Source organism: Amia ocellicauda, chromosome 4 (assembly GCF_036373705.1).
Source record: "Amia ocellicauda isolate fAmiCal2 chromosome 4, fAmiCal2.hap1, whole genome shotgun sequence".
Lineage (NCBI taxonomy): Eukaryota > Metazoa > Chordata > Actinopteri > Amiiformes > Amiidae > Amia > Amia ocellicauda.
In genome coordinates, this window is record NC_089853.1 from 23452983 (window position 1) to 23477363 (window position 24381).

Consider the following 24381-nt stretch of genomic DNA (forward strand, 5'->3'; position numbering starts at 1 on the left):
AAGCGACATATAAGTGTCATATGATTTCAAAAAATAATCAAACACAACAATGACAATTTTATGAATATAATTTTAATGATCCATTTAGAATGTATTATGCTTCTATACATTTTTACTAAAAATTTTACACCTAAAATTATAGTTACAATATTTTTTACAGTGTGCAGATTCCTGTATTATATTATATATTTTTATATTCCAGTAGATTACCGCATAATATCTTTTTTAATGAATAAGGCATTGACAGAAAAGGTCATACAAGCAGTTCTAGGTAATATTTTGTTAAAACTTTCCTTGGTAGGAAAACTAATTATAATAAGTATAATAACGATTACATATTTTCTGTAGGGTGATTTCTGCATATGATTCTAGTTTATAAATGATTCTTGAATCATTCAGGAAATTATACCACGAGTACATTATTAATTTACTTCTTCTGGAACAATGGACAAGTTAAAAAGTATATGAAGCACGCTAATTTCAGCTAATCTGTTTGAAAAAGGTATTCAATCATTGCAGAAAATAGGTTATACAATTATATCCCCAACCATCAGAATGAATAGCCTTGTTATATATAACTTACAAAACTCACGAAAAACACAAAATGAGTTTGCTGATTGCTTTGCATTTTTAAGACAGAGGCATTCTTAAATTTTATGACATTACAGCCACCTCTTTGGTGGCATGCATTCCATTAGTAATGGCAATTTTGCTCCCTGCTGGGGTTGACATCTTGCGGTAATACTTGTGGCCCCGCTGGTCAAGCTCCTCGAACACATAGCCTGGTGGGTTGTCAAAGCTTGCTGGACAGAGCACTGGTTTCTTTGGAGTAAACTCGGTGCGGTACATGGTTCCATCATCAAAGGGAGCTGAGCTCTTTAAGGCGATGTTCAGAGGCTTGCAGCTCTGGGAAGGGTGTATCTCATGAGGGGTGTAGTGGGCTTTGAATGTGGACAAGCCGTCAAATTTCCCTGTCGGCTTTGCCATCTCTTCCTGAATCTTGATCATATTCTGCTTGCGCACATCCCATGTTCTGAAGTCTTCCTTCATGGTGGTGTTACCTTGGAAAGGGGCAGAGCTTTTCCTTCCACGTGAGATGGGTCTGATTGGGACAAACGGATTTATCTGGTGCTTAATAAAGTCGCCGTGGGAGGTGGTGCTCAGATCCATGTGTCCTTGAGGGGTCACGTACTCGGGTGATTTGTGGACATGAGGCAAGGTGACCGGCCACTGCTGGAAACGATCGCGGAATTCAGTGCTACCGTTGAAGGTGGCATCCGTGGCGGCTCTGGAGAAATCGGGCTTGCAGCTTTTGGAAAGCTCCCCTGATAGTCCTTTAAAATCACGCCTGTGGATGGTGAGATCTTCAAAAGGCTGACTGCTGGGCTTGTACTCATCCTTTGGCTTGACAAACTTGGCTTCCAGAGGATGAGGGATGTAGGAAATGCGATTATTCGTCAGGCTGTCGAAGGGAGAGTTGGAGAGCTTTGCCATATTTGAAGGCTTAAAGCTTTCTCGAGGCACAAGGCCTTTTGGGCAATAATCATCTTGGAATGTTGTATTATTTCCAAACTTTGAGGATGACGGATGGTAAGACAAATCGGGTTTGGTCAGCTCCCTCTTGCTAAATTCCCACGCCCTGAAATCATCTTTGAAAAAGTTAAAGTTAATTATTTTCTGCAATCATAACCAGAGATGTATAGGGGATTAATTAATTTATAAGGAATAAAAGATAGACACCTCTCTGGGAATGCTATTTCTATATTGCTTAACTGCACTTGACTGAATTATATAAATGTACTTTTCTACAGCCTACTATCTTTCTAAGAGGTAAAACACTTACTAAACTTACATAATACAAAGAAAGATGCTATGAACAATATTTAATTGTATAATTGTCTGTGGGGAAGGGTCTATGGGGACAAACATAATCTATCACCTTTATATGTTGGCAGAGTGTCCAGTTTCCCTCCTGTCGCATGCGTTCTCTCTCTGGGCCTTGCAGGGGCAAAGGGCTGCACCTTGTATGGATTATAGTCCAGCTTGTAGGTTGTGCCAAGGTCAATGTGTCCAGAGCCTGGCTTGTACTCCTCCTGCAGGTGGACAGGTCGCCGTGACACTTCATAAGGAATGTAATCGGCTCTGTGAAAAAAAAAAAAGAAATTACATATTTAAGATTTTCGATTTAAGATTGTAAGTTACAAACATTGTATATATGCAAAACCTTACCAGTAATGCTATATATAAAGTACTGTAACAGCTTCTAAGCATCGGAATGCAAAGCCAGAGCATATCTTCTGATCCCTGAAAATGTGTTCAATGAACTACACTTGAAGAGCAAAAATAAAGTCTGTTAATGAATGTATACTTAAATGTTGTTGTCCCATCCATTCTGCCACGATCAGTCTGGTACTCCTGTTTGGGTTTCATGGTACTGGGGGGTAAGAATGCCCCATACCCAGGGTACTTCTCATTGTATTCAGTCAATACACATGGCTGGTTACTTTTCTCATACAGTCCAGTGGGCTGATGGGAGCAACGGTGATGTCTATGAAAGTAAAACACAGAGCAGGTAAAGACAGGTAAAGAGGTTTTATTCTATAAACCTTTACTACATCTCAGTAAAGTTGGTGTACTAATCTTTAAACTGGAGTCTCTCTTTTGACATTTGTGTTTCACATTTAGGATTGATTTCCAGCTCAGGTCTGACTACAGACTCCAGCTCCACAGCCCAGAAGCAGCCAGTCCAATCAGCAGCAGTGGATCCAGAGCTGGGGCACAGGAACCTTTCAAAGATGCTATTCAGGCCTATTCTCAAGAGGATGGAGAGATTGGTCCTTGGGGATCTATGTACATAATAGCAAACTACTGGGACTGTCTGTCTCATGGGCAACTCCCTCTTCACTTAATCATGAATTAGGTTTCTAACAAACAAACCATCAAAACATCCCACTGACATTCATGTACTGAACTCATAATCTTATTATTTACTCCCCCCCCACCAAGGAAATCTTTATATCTTTATATATGATTGCCAAATAATTTTTTTTTAAGAAAGATGGGAGGTTGCCTGCTCAATTTACTCCAGTGTTATATTGTGACCAGTATTAATGTGACAAACAGACATGTATTAAGACTGACACTGACAGGTTCATGGGCTTTTAAATAAGTGTTAAAATGACTTTTGAATGAGCTCCCATTACAGATGGTGTGTAGTACCAGGTAGTACTGGTCTATTATCGATTATTGTGAAAGCAGCTATTTTTGTGGGGGTTTCACATCCACATGGATGACAAATTATAGTTTTAATATTACACGTTATTGTAGGTTAGCAAATGCAAATGAATGTATTTTATCCAGTGCCGCTGTCATCTAATTTGACAAGACATTCCTCTATTGTGTACAATTTACAGTTAAATAAATAATCCTAATCTGCCATCATAAAAAGTAGAAGCTATTAAAATTCACTGCTGCATTGTGTCCAAATGCATTATTTACTTTCCCTCTGAATTACCTTATTACCACACCTTACCCTGAGACAACGAACTCCCTTAGCAACAAACAACACCTTTTCAGCAATGTGACATGTGCAGATAAGAGAGCAGACAAGTTTGTGTAGCTAGTGAAAACTATAATACCTCATATACATTGAGCTATATACTACTACAATTAATAAATCAGTAGGACAACAGTACTATTATTTCTACAATTCCTGCTGCTGCTACTACTAATAATAATACACTTACATTAATACAAATATTTATTGCATAGCTCTTAATATTGAACAAGGCTATGGTAGTTCTTGAAATGCACGATTCTGCAATCGATTGAAATCGGCCAATCGATTATTGTAGGGATGTTAATAGTGATTTTCATTGTAAAAAAAATTAAAATAAAGATACATGAATAGCTTGTAAAAACTAAACCACTCACCCACAGTTGCAGATATCACATATGCATTTGCGCTTCATGACTGAACAGCAGCTCGCAGCCCCGAGTCTGAGCGCCTCGCCGGAGCAGCAACACAGCGGTTTCCAGGCAAGCAAAGTGTCGCCTACCAACCTCGGAGCGTCTTAGAGACGACGCAACGTGGGGTCAGGGGGTAAAGGTGACGGGTTACATGTACAGCCCAGACTTCCGGGATAGAGTGAAACAACGTGAGTTTGGCTGTTTAGGTTGTAGATTAAATTGATGTTTAGCTCAGGTCTGGATTACGCGGTCGTGAAAATAAGTGACAGGGATTCAGTCGGGAGTTATTTAAGATTGTATTTAAATTGACTACAAACACATTATGAAACTTGTCTGTGGCGTATGTGAATGCAATCCGTAAATCCGGCACATGTATGATATAACTAACATGATGGAAATAACATTATAGAAACATGTATTTTTGCATGTATTATTTTTTGAATTAATCAAATTATACAATTATATAAGGTAGTATACAGTGCTGTGGAGTAGGGACGTTGTGACATCTGTCAGATTTTGAAAACAAAACATACCCAATAGAAAATATACATACTGAATATAACAACATAAGTATTATTGATGTATGGCAAATTTGCTTTAAATAAAAACGCATAAATACAATTTTGAATATGCATACGTGATGCGAGTTAGCTTGTCAAACAGGTAAGTTTCAGTACATTGCAAAAACACTCTGAAGTATTGTGTTATATTTATTAGGATTACTTTAGTAAGATTAACTGTGTTTGTATTCAGATGCCGCCCTGTGATTTCACTGTGTGTTAATTGTGTGTTACGGTTATTTTTTTTCCCAGGCAATCCACAATGCGGCGCACGAGTTTAGACAAGATTATTGCGCATCAGAAAAACACAGCAAACATCAGGAATATTTGTATTTTAGCTCATGTTGACCATGGTAAGCATGTTGCCTACCTTCACTGTGGAATGTGTACCAATATATTGACACATCTTTTACTTTAATAAAATCACTGTAGACGACTGTCAAGAGATTGGTCAAGCTTCAATGCTACATGCTACGAACTGCTCAGTTTTGTACGTTTTAAAGACTTCACTCAATATTTCACGCTTGTGCAGGTAAAACAACTTTAGCAGACTGCCTGGTTGCGAGCAATGGCATCATATCCAATCGGTTAGCAGGGAAGGTGAGTATTCCTGCCACATACACACTAGTAAAAGATTATTTATCTTCACCATAAAGAATTGTGTGATGCTTACATTTTGTTCTGTTTTTCATAATAGAATTGGGTTAATTCTGCCATGATCGTATATTAATCATGTTCTTGATCATACCTGAAAGATTGTCATTTAATTATATACATGTGTGCGTTCTAGCTGAGGTACTTGGACAGCAGAGAAGATGAACAAATCAGGGGAATTACCATGAAATCCAGTGGAATATCACTACATTTTACTAGTGGTAAGTCTCAGAGAGCTCAATACTTCATTATTAATCACAATAGTATAATCTAAATGTAGTTAACATTAATTATCATTGCATCAAGAGCAGTGCCAGTTTATTCTAGACTGTCAATTGTAGGTTATAATCATAGGTACAAAAATAATTATGAATCTAAGCATTGCAATGGTCTTAAATCTGACCTTGTGCCTAACCCTACTAATCTGTGGGAGGGTATTTTTTTCCTGTGATATTTAAATAATGTTTGTGTAATTTACATATCTTTTTGTTGGGAGGTCTGCCAACTTGTTTATTGTCTTGCTTGTAGATGAGAACGACTACCTAGTCAATCTGATCGATTCTCCGGGTCACGTGGACTTCTCTTCAGAGGTATCGACAGCAGTACGGCTCTGTGATGGGGCCATCATAATCGTAGATGCTGTTGAAGGAGTCTGTCCTCAGGTAGAAGGAGCCGTTGTTTTCTGTTTTTCTCTAAAACATATTAAACTAAAGCAAACACACAATTTTCAAGTACAAGAAACCAATTTTGTAAATGATAACTCCTGCAGCTGAGAAAAATACAAAACAACGTAAAGTTTTTATTAACACAAGTTCCTTTGAGTTCTGACCTCTCATCAATTACTCTGGGATTGTCCGAACATTATACGAACAGATGAAGATCATAACATTTCACAAGAAATACTGTATGGAAAATGTATTGTTTGTTTGTTTGTATTCTAGACACAAGCAGTATTACGTCAGGCCTGGCTAGAAAACATCCGTCCAGTATTGGTGATCAATAAAATTGACAGACTTATAGTTGAACTCAAACTAACTGCACAAGAATCCTATACTCACCTTCAGAAAATCCTGGAACAGGTAATGTCTTTTTAGTTATATCTATCTATCTATCTATCTATCTATCTATCTATCTATCTATCTATCTATATATATATATATATATATATATATATATAATATAGATAATTCACTGCTGGATGAAGGCCTCCCCAAATGTTTCCATTTGCTTCTACCTACAGCTTCTCTTTTCCATGTCACACCTACAAAGTTTATTATTTAATCTTCCCCTCTTTTATTTGGTCATCTTCTAGGTCTTTTTTTGTCTCTTGGGATCCATTCGATAGCTTTATTTTTCCATCTTTGATCTGTTCTTCTTGCAAATGGCCCATTGCCATTTTAACATTGTCACTTTCAGTTATGTCACATATTTGGGTTTGTTTTCAGAGCCATTAACTTATTTTTCTATCACTTCATGGTATTCCAAGTCAGTTTGTGTAACATTTTGGCTTTTATATGTATAGTTGCACATTTAACCTCTACGAAAGATGTGTATTTAGTGCTGTTTCTAAGATGAAAACATTTTAATATCCTTTTTATTTTGTTGAACACAAAAAATGTCCTTGAATTATTTTAAATTTAAAAATATAATGTTTGAGTAATTTGGATTAAACATCATCTCCGCAGTGTGTTGCAAGTGTACAAGATACTAACTCAGTGTATCTTTTAATTATCAGGTAAATGCTGTCACTGGGTCTCTTTTTACCTCTAAAGTCCTTGAAGAAAGAGCTGAGAAGAGCACAGACATGCAGAGTTGTGAAAACCAGAGTGGAGAGCAGGTTTATGACTGGAGTGCGGGACTGGAGGAAACAGATGACTCTCACCTGTACTTCTCACCTGACCAAGGCAATGTGGTGTTTGCCAGTGCAATAGATGGATGGGGCTTCAGGTAAAATAAGAATAAGAATTAAAAAAAAAAAAAAACCTTGTTGCAATATTCAGGTAAAGTGCAAGATGTCTTAGGTTTCTCCACTAGGTGGTGCAGCAGTCTTCTGTGTTTTTTTAAGTTTTTTTGTAAGTCTGACAAAATGCATTATGTCAGTGCAGGTATATTAAATCATATTAGCAAAATGCTAAGGAATAAACTATTAAAAGTAAAATAATTAAAACTCTCTCCTTTGTGTTGACACTTTCATGTGTGGAATGAAGGTGCTATTTAAGAAAGATATATATATTTTTTTTTCCTGCACCTCTTTCATCTCACTTCTTTTGACTAGCTTTAGGGCATTAATGTTGGTCATCTCAAAATCAGAAGAAATATCAATAGAAAGAAGAAATGGAATGTTTAATCGACCAATGATGTGTTTTTGTCACAGTGTAGTGGCTAGTCCTTTATGTTTGCAAATATGCAGTGGCAACTGTACCAGGAACCAAAAAATTAAATAATAGTGATTAAAGCTCACAAGTACAGTGTTCAGTCTACCATGAAGGAAAAGCATACTGACAAATCCAGGGCTGAGTTTCTCATTCCTAAACAATGAAAGGCTCTTAAAGTGTAATTTGTTTAAATCTGGCATCTCACTGCACTATCATAATGTGTCACACTTTTAAAAGATATATATCAAGCATTTATACAACTGTGGTTTGTTATTAGTATATTTGTATAACATGATTACTACTGTCATCAGATTTGTGATAAGTTATCTTCTGCAATTATCTCACTGTGGAGGATAGTGGAGCTGTAAACCATTTTTACAAAGAAAAAGTGTGTGCTTCCAGGCAACAATAACATGAGTTTTGATCTAATTGCACCCAACAACTGATGTTTAGCTCAGAAACTTTTGAAAAATTACATTAAGCCCTGGAAAAATAATGAATGTTATGAATCATTTCTTCACTGCTGTTTGTCTTTAGTTTGGTATCTATTCTTTTCTGAGTGTTACTTTTTCTTATAAATAATTATATAAATAGGGTTATTTTTCCAAACCTCCTTTGCACACACAAAAAGACATTGTCTAGGTTAGTATAGATTTTTCCACAGCATTTCATTACATTATATTTTGTCAATTGTGCAACATCCATCTGGTCAAGTTAAATTATTAAAAAAACGAACTAAAAAAAAAGTTTTGATTGACTTTCACTTATATATTTATTAACCAAAAAGTTAAAAAATTATAAATAAATAATTTATTAATGTGACCGTATGTGAGCTTTGATAATATAATGTGTTAATGGATCTCAAGTGCAGACTCAAAGTAATTTGCATCAAGACTACATTTTATTCCTGTCTGGCGATAAGCAATTTGCAATGTGCAGCAGGTACTTCAAATCAGGTCAGTACAGGGCCTGCAAAGTGGTTAATTTGCACTGGCGCACTATAGTGAAGTTGCATAATGACCTCTAGAAAGAGACTAGACAGCAGTGGTCTGTATAATTTAAGGTAGCTGGCAACTGAGAAGAGGACAAGGAGTCCTTGTTTAAATAGGGCCTCTATCATTATAGTAACTAAAATGTATAAATATGCCTGTTTGAACAGGGCCCAAGGTCTGCTACTGTGATAAAAATGGCTTTTAGGGCCTTAATTTCTCTCAAAAACATGAAAGCAGCTGAAATTATGTTCATGAATATTAATTCCTTTGTAGTACCATTAATATGTGGAAAAATGTGTTGTTTTTAAATTACCAGTTGGATAATTCGATGTAAACTCAAATTCTGTGGAACAAAACAAAGACTTAGAGGCAGTTTATGGTGATATTTCTGACTTTATAATGATTACACTTCTTTTTAACGAGCCCCAAAACAAAAACAAAAATATATACTGCACTGCAAAATACAAGATGAGATGAAGATCTGGTTCACAAATTGAAGAATTGACATCTCATTTTCCAATACATATACTTCAGACTTCAGATTTTGACTAGAGAAAAACTAAGAAATGAATGTAATGTTTGACAAAGTACTGCTCTCTCACACTACTTGCTCAAAAGAGGCACAGAGATTTTAGTACATTGAAAAAGCAGTAAATATTATAGGAAGAGTAAGTGAGTGTGCTGCTAGCAAAGTTGCATTATTGCATTATAACCCATTATTAGCACCTCTTTAAAATATTGAAATAATGACTTCCTGACTTTGTAAAATTTACTTTTATTATTTAAATCAAGCGCTGTACCTTTTGTGCTGTTGATCTTATGAACTATACTATAATGAAGGATTGTCTTCCTTCCAGTAGCAGTTGTGGTAGGAAATCAAACAAGAAAAATGTATACACCTAGTTTACTCAACACAGAGACGCTCAGACATACCAAAGCAGCATATGAAATTCCTCTTTCTTAAATAATGAGAGCCTTTTATCTGTTCTACCAGATTAAGATATAAATAAATAAACAAACAAATATGTGTAATGATGTACATCTATATCATAGTCTTGTGGAATCCGAGATTGGAACGTAATTGCTGTTTACTAAATTGATGTGCATTTTTATGTTTAAGTGGTTTCATGCTTCAGAGTTATTGAAAAAAATGTTTTGTTTGCTTTTATTCTTTCTAACAATTACCCTTGTTTGTTGTTTATTTCCAGAATACAGCAATTTGCACAGATATATAGTAAAAAAATGGGGATTAAGGCTGAGGTGCTGCTCAAAACCCTGTGGGGAGATTTTTATCTCAATGCCAAAGCAAAGAAGATAATGAAGGGTGCTCAGGTAATGCCAAACAGCTGCTTTCTAACTACTGTTTTCACTCAATCTGTTGTCTGGCCTTATTTCCTACGCAGGTTGGTTGGAGGGTTCATTGTACTTGATCTACTTTTACAGTTAGGAAACAAAACAAAGAATGAAATTATTAGTTAATCAGAATTGAAGATAATGCATTTTTTTTATTATTATTTTACCTGTAGTTAAGACTGCTGACTGTGATCATGCTGTTAAGATATAAAATAATGTAGTCTGTCAATGAATACAAATCCTTCAATGGTCAGTAAGCAATTGTGTATTTTGTGAAAATTTTCTTCTAAGAAACTGTTTTGGAATTCAAAAATCTGAAATTGAAAGTCAGTACATACATATTGATAAAGCTTCCCTCATATGACATATACATATTTCTGATGTCAGAGCTATGTTGTTAGCTTTTAATTGTATATTCAAACATAAAAAAATGATGTTCTATCAGATGTTCACAAGTTTCACAAACATGTTTTACCAACAGCTGCACATCAAGAACTCATTTAAATACATCAACAAGAAAGATGTGGAATATTTGTATATATATATATTTTTAACTTCATGAATTTTCAGTTGAAACAATCCAACCCCAGAAAGATATTTTCAATCTCCTGCACATTTGCTTTTCATTACCAAGCTTCCAGCAGTGCAAAAATCTTCTTAATGGGTGGCCTAAAATTACAAAATATAAAGATGAATGCTGTTTACATACAGGCACCCTGTCATGCTTTCGGTTCTGTTTGGAATAATATGTTATGTGCGTTGTAGCAGAGAAAATGCAGTCAACTGCTGCTGAATATTTGATCAATACAAGCTAATTCTGGTGATGAATGGCTGTCAGTACTGTTTCAGTAACCAGTCATCCTTCTTTGCTTTATGTAAGAGTTTAACATGGCTTCAAGTAGTGTTCTTGAACAATTTTGGCAGCCGTTACCGTTTGACAACTGGTAGATCTAGCACAATTTGTGCAAAGAATGAAATTCAAAGATTGAATAGTCCTGCTGGTTGACTGCCAGGAGTGGTTTAATACAGCTCTGCCTGACTGAGGCTGTACGAGTGCAGAGACACCGAGAGTGATGAAGAAGTGTTTTGACAGCAAAGATCCTCTATTAAGCCAACAGCCGTTTATTACATTAATAAATGCAAGAGCTTTTGCTTAGATAATGGACTCTACTTTAAAACATTAAAATCTCCTCTTTCAGTTCAAGAAATGACAATTTAAACCAAAGCATGGCGATATTGTGACCACTGTATTGTTACCTCCCGTGTTGTTGGTTGTAGAGTGAGGGTGGTTTGGTTGTGTAGATGCTCTAGTTATCAGTATGCCAGATTTTCCAGCTCCACTGCAGTTGTCTATTCTTGATTATGGATAATGACATTATTGGTATCCATTCTATAATCAAAATAGAAATAGGAAATGTTTTAAGCTAATTAACAGATCAGCTGCTGTGCATTGCTTGAAGGATGGAAAAAGAAAACGATTATAAAAGCGATTCATACAAGAGTTGAAAAATAACAGCTTTTCACTGATGGGGCTTTCTACACTGTTTGTCTGGCTGAGGTAGACTGCAGATCGATTTAGTTTGCTCTGGAAATTGGGCTATATGTTCACTCAGAACCATCGATTAGATTCCCAGCAGGTAGACTTGAATTAGGCTTGGGGATCCTCATTAATATGCAGGTTGTATCTTTGACCTGCAGTCTGTCACACTGCATGTTTTATGTGCAGCTAACGAGGCCCGAACACAGAATAGCTGGAGACTGCGATTGACTTCGCCTTAGTACTGACGGCAGCCTCCTGTCAAGTCATTTGAACCATTTGGCAGAGGATGGTGCCCCCAAAAAGACATTTCGTATGTCAATGCTGGAAAGCACATAGGCATGACAAATTGATCAACAGACTAGTAAATTGCCCTAAAACAACGATGCCTAAATAGCAACATGCAATAACTGTCTGGCTCCACTCATGACCAGTTTTTGAAGATGTACGGATTTAGAAGTGAACATCATAAATAAAAGATACCGGAATACTATGGAATTCCATTGATATTTCAAACCATATGGTTATCTGTTTTGGGTATTCATATTAGTTTTTTGTTTTTTTCCTTTTCAGACAAAAGGGAAAAAGACCCTCTTTGTTCAGTTGGTACTTGAAAATATATGGAGTTTATATGAAGCTGTTCTTACCAGAAGGTAAAATACATATTTCTATATTTTTTCCATTTGTATTTCTCTAATATAGACATAATGCATGTGCTCTTTTGAAAAATACAAATACTACTTTATTCCTTTCATTATTTATGTATTTTAACAGAGACAAAGAAAAAACTGAAAAGATGGTGACCTCCCTGGGTCTGAATGTTTCTGCGAGAGACTTCCGTCACACTGATCCTAAGGTTCTCCTCAGTGCCATATGTAGTCAGTGGCTTCCACTGTCACAGGCTGTCCTCAGTATCCTTTTATTACCAGTCTGTAAACTGGTCTGTAGAGCACAAAACATTAAACTGTAAACATGTTTGGAATCTGCAAGGCATTACTTCACTTGCACAAGTCTTGGATTAGGGGTCTGATAAGCCTCTGTCTACAATAACTCTGTGTAGTAAAGTAATGTAATAATGTCTGGTGCTCTGTGTAAATGTAGTATTAAGCATAGATCTTAAATAAAAATTGCACCTCCTGCAAAGCACATTTTCTAAATGTTGATCTTGTATCTTCATTTAAATGTTGCAGTCCTTAACATATTAAAACAGCAATGGTGTGTAGCAAACTGCCCAGTCCTTTAGATATATCTGCAGAAAGGGTAGAAAAACTCATGTGTGTTGGAGCAAGAAGGTTTGATTCTCTACCTGAAAAAACACAGGAGCTGAAGAGAGGTGAATGAATATTGCAATTTTAAAATAGTATTTATTTTTAGCTTGAAAATAACTTATCTTAGTTAGTGATTAACCTTGTGCAGCTGTCAGTCACAGCATCTCTGACACTTGTAAAAAATGTATTATTTTCATATAAGTTTAAAGAAGTTCTCCAACTGTTCTCAGGAGGATTTGTCGATTTGTATTTATTTATTTATTTATTTATTTATTTATTTATTTATTTATTTTAATGTATAGAGCTTTTCATTTGTAATGCTTTTTCCTTGTGTGGTACATAACATATGTCAGTATATTTTGACTATTCATTTAATTAACAAGATGAATAAGCTACTGTTATATAGTTATTTTCTTTCAAGGCTTTCTTAGAGAAACAGTGCCAGAGTTGGCTAAATTTACATAAAGGCTTACAGCAAGGGATGTTTTTTCTTTCCCCCCGACAGAGGTATTTATGTTAACTTAAAATAAGACACTTTATAAAATCTGAGGCAAATTCTCTCTACTGAGATTAAACCCTTTGTTAAGTTTAAGTAGGTGATGATGGAAGGGGAGACTGGCAGGGACTGTGTCTTTCCAGCTCCCAGTTCAAGACTCAAACATTTACAGAGGATATCAGATTTGTGCAAGCTGTTTCTGAAAACAGGACCAGATTGCGCTGGCTCTTTTGTTTGATCCCATTTTAAGTTCTTCTGTGTGTTATGATGTTCCTCTGCCAAATTGGCAAATTGACCTGGGAAATTCCATTTTTTGGGGGCTAGACAGCATAATATATATTTTTAACATTATAAAGGCACAAAGACTAGCAGGTTTGTTTCATTCTCTCTGTTATTGAGAAGAAAGGAGTCCTGCTGTATCATTACTGCTAATAGTATTTCAGTCACATGAAAATGTGCTCATGTTATGGCAGCTTGTGATTTCTACTAGTCATTTCTTAAGCCTTGGCATATTTTTGATGGAATAAAAATGCCTGAAATGAGAATTACAATGAGATCATCTTCGTATTGTTAAGCAAGTGTTAGTTTCTAATTATTTTACCAAATTGTGATAGTTTCAGATTAAAGTTTAGAACATGCATACTGTGTATCGTATGTCTAACATGTACTTCACTGTCATCTCTGGTAGTCAACATTGTCAGTGAGTGGATATTTATTCTTGACAGTACTGTGCAAAAGTTTTAGGCAGGTGTGAAAAAATGCTATAAAGTAAGAATGCTTTCAAAAATAGACATATTCGTAGATTATATTTATCAATTAACTAAATGCAAAATGTGAGTGAACAGAAGATACATCTACATCAAATCCATATTTGGTGTGACCACCCTTTGCCTTCAAAACAGCATCAGTTCTTCTAGGTACACTTGCACACAGTTTTTGAAGGAACTCAGCAGGTATGTTGGCACAAACATATTGGAGAACTAACCGTATTGGAGAACTAGAAGTACAGGCAGATACTTATCCATCATGCAATACCATCAGGGAAGACAAGGAGTCCTGGAAGTGATGGTATGGCCCCCACAGAGCCCTGATCTCAACATTGAGTCTGTCTGGGATTACATGAAGAGAGAAGCAACTGAGGCTGCCTAAATCCACAGAAGAACTGTGGTTAGTTCTCCAAGATGTTTGGGCCAACCTACCTGCCGAGTTCCTTCAAAAACTCTGTGCAAGTTTACCTAGAAGAATTGATGCTGTTTTGAAGGAAGTAAATATGGATTTGATTTAGATTTTTCTTCTGATCACTCACTTTTTGCATTTAGTTAATTGATAAATATAATCTTAGACTATTGTAGTCTATTTTTGAAAGCATTCTTACTTTACAGCATTTTTTCTGCCTAAAACATTTGCACAGTACTGTATTCCCAAACATTTGATCAAATGTGGTTAGTTTATTAACACTTTATTAGCAAACAACTAAATAAGCAATGCAAAATTATTAAAACCTGTAACAGCTCAACACGAAGGCCAACATCTACTGTTGTTTTCACTTTCACTTTTTAATTAATCATTGGCTTAGCTTTTGAGTTGTCCCTGCTTTTCAGGTGTCAATGTAATTTCACTTTTCTAAGCATTTGTTTGTTTGTTTTGCTTTGTTAGCTTTCCTGGAGTGTAAAAACGACGAGACAGCTCCAGTCATCGTGTTTGTATCCAAGATGTTTGCTGTTGATTCAAAGTCATTGCCACAGAACAGGCTGAGGTAAGGAACATCGCTCGGCCTCAAATCAAATACTTCCCCTTGCTTATGAAAAAAATGATCTTATTTTCAATGTCCAACACAGCACGGCATTATTAGTGTCCTGACAGCATACATTTGATATAGATTTGCATTTATACATCTATTTTAAAATTCTTCTCTGTGTTATTTTATCTTCAAGATATTTTCTTCCAATAAAGGATGGCTATAAAATAATGTGTATTTTCTAATTGCATATTAACAGCAGGGAAGTATTGCAAATGACATTGCTTTTAGATAATGTTCTTCCTGTTTAAATATTTCATACAATAATGAAAGTCAGAAGAAGGAGTGATTTATAAAAGCTTCAATAATATAAAATAAACCACAGAGGAACAGAAGCACCAAAGATGAGAATTGATTGCTGTCATGGGTGGATGGAGCGCAAGCAGTGATGCCCCATTTACATTCTGCAATAAAATCTGTGCTTATTTTATATTGTGCCATTAGCTTGCTGTGTTAGAGGTTTGTCTTAATGCAGCCGACCCGCTCTGGATTGATTATTTTGGCTTTAGGATCTCTTCTGAATTCGAAGGCATTTCTGAAAGCTTGATGATTCTGACTTCAGGAGTCTTTTTCAGTTTCCATGCCTGCCGTGGTGATTTGTACCTTCCAGTAGAAGGAAATGCATTTAAAATGTGAAAAACAAAAAACAATATTGGTTTTGCTCTTATTATTAAAGTGCATGGTTACATAGTTTTTAGGATCCAGTATTTAAAAGTAAAACACATCATGAATGTCTGTAATGAATATATGTGAGAACAAAGCCAATCATCCCCCTCTTTTTTTGCCAAGGCAGTGCTGTAGTAGTAAAGCGTGCATATGGCACCGAGTTAAATATTCATGATCATTCTGCCTCTTGATGCTCTGCTGGGCTCAGTTTAATCCCCTTCAAAAAAACACCATTGTGATGCATTACAGGGAGGAAACTATACATTATTTGTCAGCAGAAACATATAAAAGTGTTTTTGTGGAAGTAAACAGTGCCTAGTGCACCAAAGATGGAAAATAATATGAATATAAATACTTCTGTATATTATGTTCAGTATTGTCATTTAATGTCCAACTATCTAAGCAGTGATAAATAGAGATTATGCTTGTAGCATTATCCTGGACAAATATGCTTTGTTTTTAGGTCATGAAGATCTTTTTTCCAAACAACAAATGAGGGCAGGCGTCACACACATGCAGAGCAAACCTACACTCCCTTGTTCATTAGAATGCGTTCTTCTAATTTAGAACTGCAATGGATGCACTTGAACGCTAGATGGAGGACTTTACACAACTGGTTATACCTGTAATCCAGAAGAGGTTTTTTCACTAGGCAGATGATTGCTAATAAGGAGAACAAGTGCTTTGACAATTGTTACAGGTTACTGAATGAATGAAATACTGGAGAAAAACAAACAAACTACATATTAACCGGTATACTTGCTTAAAGTGATACAGCTGACAAGATCTAATGTGTTTATATTGTTAGGTATTCAACAGTTATTTATGAAGACTTAGTCAATTTTGTAGACCTAACAATAGTGGAATTTGTGGGCCTTTTATGTATTTTTTGCAGTGTACAAATACATTACTGTAGGATATCATGAAAAATACATTAATATATTTTTATTTATTTAAAATGTAAACTGAAATGCAAATGTTAAACATTGCACTTAAAAGGACATCTATATTGAGGATTTCTGACAGAATGATGTCATCACCTGTCCTTGTGGTGTTGGAACTTATCAAAGCTGAGCACCACCGAGACACTGTCAGTCTCTACTCAACATTTTCTTTGGGTTGTGAACATTTTATTCTGCAGCTTTCCATACCTAAATGAAAGTAAAATCTGGAAATATGTGGGCTTAGCTTTGTATTTAATGTGTTTCGATACTCCCTTCTCTCAAAATAGTAGATTTTTTAATTTTTGATTAAAGAACTACAATTATGTTTCAAATACAATGTATAGCATTTTTGCCAAATAAATCTCTCAACATGTCAGCATCTTTGTTAGATTTTAATGCTGTGTTTCTTGTGCTGAGACATGCTAATCTGATTAAGAAACAAAATCTCATTTCTAACTTGAAAGAGTGGGGTTATACTACAGTACTTTTATTTTTGAAAGCATATGACAGCAGGAAGCCTGGATGACAGTCGGCAGTAATTATTGTTTTCTGTATTGTTTTAATCCTTAGGCCTGTGCTACATGTGTTGATGACAATGGATTCAATGTTTTCTTCCTCTATACTGTGGCTCATGTTTTTTCCTTTTTTTGCAATATAAACGGTGGGGAAGTGTGGGTTGTGTTAATACAAAACATCCATACCTTTGTTAAATCTGTAAGAAGTTACAGATGTGTGTGTGTGTGTTTGTATATATATGCTTTTGACTTCAATAGAAATGCTTGCTTTAAGACAAATGATGGCACGACATAACCTGCTAAAAAAAAGAAGCCTTCTGAATTGTCAAATTATAGCTGCAAAGAAATTGTATAACACTGATTACTATTTTATATTATGTCGGTATAATATATCGGTATAAAAATTCTCTTTCAATCTCACAAGTCACTGATAAGGATGCTGAAGAACAGCAAAATTATATGTTATCCAAATAGCACTATGGTGCAAGCAATGCTATATTTCTGAAATTGCTAACAAACAGAAAAATGGAAGTTAACATAGACTATCAATGTTTCCAATGGAAGTAACTAAAATTAAACATTCTGATTGGTCATTGTATTGTTTGTTGTGGACTAAAGGTTACTAAATATACACTGTTATATATATTTATGTTGTATATTATTACACTGTACATGGTAGTTTACTTAATGGTAGATTAAAGGTAATCAAGGTGAAACCTCTTTTGTAATCTGGTGTTTCCAATCAGCCTACTTAGGCACTTTTCACATTTTGTTCCAACCACTTGCATTAAGCCTTTAGCATGTGGTTCCCCCATATATTTATAATTATCACTGACAAGCCGTCTTATGTAAAGCTGAAGTTTGCTATGACCTGGGATGATCTCTGTTCATTCTGCCTCAGGTCTCATAAGTGAAACCCACAATTCTTCGGCATCCACTTCCTTCTCATGCAACTGAGCCATAATTGCACAAGTGCCATAAGTGGGAGTGGAGAGAGGGAGATTGGCTGTCATGAACATGGAAAGATGTATTGGGAAAATGACATAATCTTGGTGAAGGAGACATGGTGAAGTTTTCCATTCTAATGAGCTAATAGCTATGCACCGCTGTGTCTCCCTGACGTGACCCACCTGCTGCAGCACCAGCACAGTAGTACTGTAGACCGTGCTGGCACCTTCATCAAGTGCTTATGCAGAAGCTTGTAAGGCAGTTTGATTAGTCTTAATCACAAATTTAATTGCTCACTTGAAAGGTTAAAGTTATACATTTGTAGCTTTAGCTTATATCTTGCTTCTGTGTGCACCGTCGATTTTTTGATGAAGTAACTAAGATCCGGTTAAAGTAGGAGTTTAAAGAAAAACAAAAAGGCATAGATTTAGTTTCACTTGATTAAAAGCGATCTATAACATACTGCCAAATTATTTTCTTTTGACCTAAATCTTAAAGGCAGAATTCCAGCCTTTACAAATTACAGCAGAACTGGTGAAGCTGACCTAAATTTCATATATACGTACGAATGATTAAAAATAATTTGAACTGCTTGTGGTATTTTTATGGGATTTTCTTTTCTCTGGGCTGTTTAGAAATATGGTGGTAATTTCTGATATTGCTATCGCCCCACAGACACACTTCGTATGTATTCCTCATTTAGCAGAGGTGCCTGTAATGCCATCACTGTTTCTAAATGTCAAATGTACCTTTTATCATTGTGATGAAATAAAACCATAAATTACCAACATTACAATGGACAATGCATAGTATATGAAAGACAACCGTTCACAGTATATTTATTAGGGGTTAGACCCACCAATGGGGCTTAATAAAATACTGTACCCTAATCCTTTGGTAACTGGTTGAAAGAAATAGGTCTACTCATATTTTAATGCAACATTTTCTAATTTCAAAGTTTCCTTTTTATTGCTCAAGAAAATTCAAAAATGTTACTCTTAGTCAATTCCTACCTTCACGTGTATCTCTAATTAAAACTTAGCTTTGTCAAGTTTTAAAGATTGTATAAAATATTCAATTTTTCAGTCATTACCGAATGGCAAGTAATTAGCCTTATGCCTGAATTCTATTGAAAATCTGTTTTCTGACCTGTGATACCACAGAAGGAGAGACTACTATATTGTATTATAGCGCTACGGTACCTAGTAAAACTTTCTTAAAATAACATTTTTGCTGTGCCAAGAATTAAATGAAATGGGACAAAATACTGTGAGATTTTTCAAGTTAGATAAAACCATTTTGTTATCCTGTTCTGTCATGTTTTCCTTACCATACTCTTGCATTAGGTACCATTCATAACATAAATGCATTAATTGTTGTTCTGATAGGAGAGAACATGTACATTTTTATGAAAGTTGAAAGTACTGCTTGGTGTGTACAATTGGGAGCTCTTAGTTTAACATAGTATCTTGTATTGTTAACAACTGCTAAACATGGGAATAATAGTGATTTTGCATTTACTAAATTGATCACACTTTATGAAATGTATTTGTCATTATGTCTATAAGTAAAATGGATCGATTTGGCCCCTTGAAAAATACATGATGTCTGTGTCTGTGTTTATTCTACAGAATAAAGGATCTGCAATCACTTTGTGATGCTTCTGCTATAAGACTGTTATGGTTATGTGCGGTTGCCATAGCAATGATCAATGTAGGTCATGATTTTAGTATGGATACTGAAAGTTAGAGTGAGTAACATTACCCTCTTGGTAGCTCTTAAATTCTAAAATTAACACCAGGCTCGGCAATAAAATGTCCTTAAATCTGATTGGTCGATTAGGTATTTCAGCAGGGGTAGTACAATATAATATATACTACAGTCTATCACTCTATGTGCGAATCCATTGTTTTTGGTATACAGCTTAAGTCATAGTTATCCTGATATCCATTCAATAACTAAAATTGAATTACAGCACTACAGTACCTAGTAAAACCCAAAGAAAAATGTTCAACAACAACAATAGTAAATTGACTCTGATGCAAGGTTGGGGATTACAGGGTCAAAAGGACTCGTGATGCAGGAGCTGCACAGAAACTCAACATCATGTGGAAGCTCAGGCGTTTTCATTGTGTAGAGTACACTTTACAGGCCTTCATGGAAGGTGAAACGTGGCCCATTTTTCCGGTTTCAGAGTCTCTTCCATTAATATGCTGAACCACAATCTAACTTTTGTGTGCCCTTGAGGCTTCTGTCTGCCTGAAGCTGTGACAGCAGCTAGGGAAACACTAGAAACACTTTTTATTCCCTCCCTACCTTATCACGTAGGGAATGCAAAACGTAGTTTCAAGGTTTAAGAGTATCATTCATGTAGTAAGATGGACCTAGTAAAAGCAGAGTTCATTTTCAGAGATGCTGTTTACCTATTTTGAATGGTACTGCTCACAGTCAAAATGTTCTTAATACACTCGACAGACCTCAGTAAGAAGTAATGTGGAAAAAATTGCAAATTAATTTCTCTGCATGGTAAAATCTGATGAAGTGTGTTTTGCCGACAGCTTTAGTATGGATTTATCTTTAAAAAAAAGTTAGTTGGTAGTTTTGAATCTCTTACTTTTGAAAGAGTAAGAAAACTTTGGAAACCATTACCTCATATCTAACTGTGGTGAGTTTCATGAAATAAAGTAATTGAATTTCCGTTATTGTGAAAGTTTGAAAGAAAAATAAAAAAGTAATGCAGTTGATGTATTTTATTATAATATGTATTTAAACAGAGCTGCACAAATGTAATAGTTTTATTATTTTCATCTTTCATATGTTACATTGTCTTGTGTCTGTTTAACAGTTAAGAATACTAAGAAGCACATAATTTATGTTATGGAGATTTATCCAAATACTCTGTTATTTATTTAGCATTTCTTTTATTTTATTCTTTTCGAGCCAGGCTTCCTACTCGTTGTGGTCACTTTGAAGCACAGGCTTCCTCTATCAGAATGAGATAGAGCTTTGTGTGGGCTTCAGTGTGACATGTGGCATAGATTTGCAACAGTCTCTAAACACGTGTGAATTTCCAGCTAAGTGTGGTATTTTGTTGGCCATGATTATGGATAGATAGCTTTGTTAAAATCGGTTTAGAAGGGAATACTATTTAAATATGCATACAAAAAAGTAAATCGGAACAAAACAAAAAACAAAATATCTTCTTTAATGCTGGGTACTGTGACAATTCAAATGTAAAAGCAGTTAATGCTGCAAACATGTATAAGACCTTTCAGTTGAGAAGACTGAGGTCTAATGAATAGTGTGCTAATTTTAAAATTACATGAACATTCATGCATTTACTATAATTGTTTTATATCAAAAGTAATTTTTTTATTGCATGTTGCTTATTATATTGCATTTTGTATGCGTTTAAAAAAGACTAAAAAACATTCTGCAACATAATTTTAAATTTGTATGACTTTATTTAGATGTAATTGCATGCATTCAGTGGTATTATTAAGCTGAGTGATTTATTATATAGCTGGTAAATTAACTTACATTCATGAGAGATCATATTGCCTTCTGCTAACACGCTATAGGCCTAAAGAGTTGGATGTCAATATCCTGCTGCATGGTAAAGACTGCTTGGGATCAGATTGACGCTCTGCTGTAATTGCAGGATTTGTTTTTATAATTATGGCTTGTAAAATGGGACTTGGAAAATTTAGGAGGAAATTAATGTGACATTATTATTGGCTTTCATATTCAAATTAATTTTAGTAAAAGTACAGAGATTTTATTTTCCTTTATGGGAGTTTACTGCCAGCTAGATTTTTGCAGATCGTGTCCCTTTCATTTTGGTGCCTTTAGCTTTCCCAGCTCTATAAGTGAGGTTTGTAATTTTAATTGCAGTTTTTTTTTTTTTTTCTTCTCCTCTGACTGGCAACAACAATAATACTGTACTGGGGTTAAAAAAAAATGGTTTTGTGGTCTGCTCTTTTTTGCTGCTGTTCTTTTTTTAAGAGTATTATCTATAGAGGTAATGGTACTAACAGTTACATGCTTAAATATAGTTTGTTGCATTTCATGATTTATTTATTTATATATATATATTTATAAACTGTGTGTTCCTGTTGATGTTAAGACAGCGTTTCAGTTATATGCACAGACGGCTGTTTTTTTATTCCAAAAGCAACTGTGAGTTGAGCACTTGCTGGCTCTTCTCTCTTATAAATATAATTAGGCAAAGAGTCTGCTTACCTATGGTACTGTACTCTGTTGTTGCCTCTCAGTATATCAATGCAACCCAGCTTCAGAGTTCAATCAGTTGCATTAATGCCCCCCCACCATACCATGAAAACCACATATTCAATCATCCAAAACTAGACCAGGACAATTTAAGCAATTGGACAATTGGAAAATCACCCATAATGGCAAATCAGAATACGTTTAATTAACTTTTCTTTTTCTTAATTTTAAATGTATTTGTGAATTATTTTTTGGTCTTTCCAATCTTTGTACTCTTATCACAATTAAGTGTTTTGTCTGGAACCTTGTTGTAAGCTAATCTAATAATCTAATTGATCTGAAATGACTGTAAAACAACAAGGTAGTTGACATTAAATAAGAGCTGACTGGTAATCTTGGTGAAATTTCTTTCTCTAATATTCATAGTAGTTAGAGATTTTATCTTTTTCATATATACTTGGGATATTTTTTAAAACAAAAACAGAATGTGTCTTGGATGTAAGCACATCAAATATCAGTATGACTATGACAGTATGCCTGAAAAGGAGGGATTTGTGATGTAACATCTTACTGGTATATATTTGGAAATACAGGCTTGAAATTTTGTCAAAATAATAAAACCCTGCATTTCCATAAAATGTTTTCTTTGGCTAAATATGAACTCAACATTATACTTTTATTACCTAATGTTTAAATCTAGTGTTAAAGTGAACTTCTTAGTCAGCTCCTCAAGCTGATAACTGACAGAAGCATCTTTGGTGCTAAACTGAGTTTGACATTGATGACAGTCTAGTGCAAAGGGTTAAGAGATAGCAGAGTGAAATTGAACTAGCATTTCACCCTGTGCAGTGCCACAAACCACTTCATGGACATTGTGCACTGAAGCGCAGCCACTGTAATTTTTCTGAGCAGTCTGGAAGCCGTTTTTCATTTCAGTATGAGGAAACCGCTTTTTTTTTTTTTTTTTTTTTTCCTCTCTCCCTTTTTGAGTTGAGGACCCAGACCAAGTGAGTTCTGTCCACAGGTCAGGTTTTCAGTGTGAAATGTAGTTTAAGGAATTCAGAAACCACTATACCTACTATCTCTTCTTTTCATTTGGTGCTCTTATTAAGTACTTTACCTCCCAAATTCTACATAACGAGATGCCTTTGTAATTCATGTATTTTTTAACTAATCGTAATATGAATTGAAATACCATACTTGATAATTTACCACTTCTGTCATCAAAACACCATCTCTGACTCAAGGCTTTCAGCTCCAAAACAATTCAGTGGTATATCCAGATATCTGACTATATTTTATTATTGTATAACGTTTTGGAACTTTGGTAATGATCTCGGTATCAGTGATACAGTATCAATTTTTTGTATGTTAACATCATTTAAATTATGCATGTTGTCTGTTATTCAATTCCATAACCAGCCAATTATTTGTTTAAAGGAGATTAAGTGAATTTATATTTTTGATTTCCTAGGCCTTTATCTCAAGACGAATTAGCCCAGCGAAGGGAATTAGCCAGGCAGAGGCATGCAGAGAGGCTGTCGGCCATTCAAGGACCAGATGCCCCTGAGCATGCTGGGAATGGATCTTTGCTCAAAACTGAAGTCCCAGCTGCGGAGAACTCCTGTCAAGGCAAGTCTCTTCTCTAAACAGCAGGCATACTTTAAAATGCTATAAAGATGCTATTCAGATGCAACATAAATGAACAAGTGCAAAGATGCTCTAACTGAAACAGAGTTTAAACCATGATGAGCTTTTTCTTTTTAATTGTAACTTTTATTAAACGTCGCTAAGCTTCCCAAAATAGTTTATCCTCATGTCATGACAGCTGCAATAAGACAGCTTCCAATAAAGGTTGCCGCGGTGAATTGGGTCCTCATAGAAAAATATAAACCTGTACATCGTATTGCAGAGTGTGCCAAAATTGTTAAGGTGCCCTTTACAGGCTGTCATTTAGTTATCTGGAGAGGGGAAACCCAGTCATATGTAATTGCCAATCCTAAAGTTCGCAGCATTTCAGGAGCTTTGATTGCAGCCTGACCCAATGTGAATTCTGCCCTGCCTGTGAATTAAAGT

General features: G+C 35.3%; 2 protein-coding genes across 3 annotated transcripts in view; one reads left to right on the forward strand and one right to left on the reverse strand.

Annotated features, from left to right (window-relative positions):
• Positions 1-52: 52 nt before the first annotated feature.
• Positions 53-4032, reverse strand: saxo2 (stabilizer of axonemal microtubules 2). The gene is made up of 4 exons (XM_066701488.1): positions 3934-4032; positions 2369-2548; positions 1940-2142; positions 53-1649 (listed from the first exon to the last, which is right to left on the reverse strand). The coding sequence occupies exons 1-4, from the start codon at positions 3969-3971 to the stop codon at positions 655-657; spliced, it is 1416 nt and encodes a 471-aa protein (XP_066557585.1). The 5' UTR covers positions 3972-4032; the 3' UTR covers positions 53-654.
• A 77-nt stretch (positions 4033-4109) lies between these two features.
• Positions 4110-24381, forward strand: part of efl1 (elongation factor like GTPase 1) — a 67228-nt gene continuing 46956 nt past the window's right edge. The window contains exons 1-13 of one of the 2 annotated variants that reach the window (XM_066701490.1): positions 4110-4157; positions 4782-4882; positions 5062-5129; positions 5320-5404; positions 5712-5845; positions 6125-6262; positions 6919-7130; positions 9759-9882; positions 12014-12093; positions 12215-12351; positions 12651-12773; positions 14861-14960; positions 23780-23937. In XM_066701490.1, coding sequence (XP_066557587.1) covers positions 4792-4882; positions 5062-5129; positions 5320-5404; positions 5712-5845; positions 6125-6262; positions 6919-7130; positions 9759-9882; positions 12014-12093; positions 12215-12351; positions 12651-12773; positions 14861-14960; positions 23780-23937 — 1450 coding nt within the window. In that variant the 5' untranslated portion in view covers positions 4110-4157; positions 4782-4791. The other variant, XM_066701489.1, reaches the window with a different exon arrangement.

Bases quoted from the DNA above. Each gene is read 5' to 3' on its own strand.
- saxo2 (XM_066701488.1), bottom strand. From the start codon at position 3,971: ATGAAGCGCAAATGCATATGTGATATCTGCAACTGTGG. The intron at 2,549-3,933 runs GTGAGTGGTTTA...TTACTTTCATAG, and splicing joins TGTGATATCTGCAACTGTGG to ACATCACCGTTGCTCCCATC. The intron at 2,143-2,368 runs GTATACATTCAT...TTTTTTTCACAG, and splicing joins GATGGGACAACAACATTTAA to AGCCGATTACATTCCTTATG.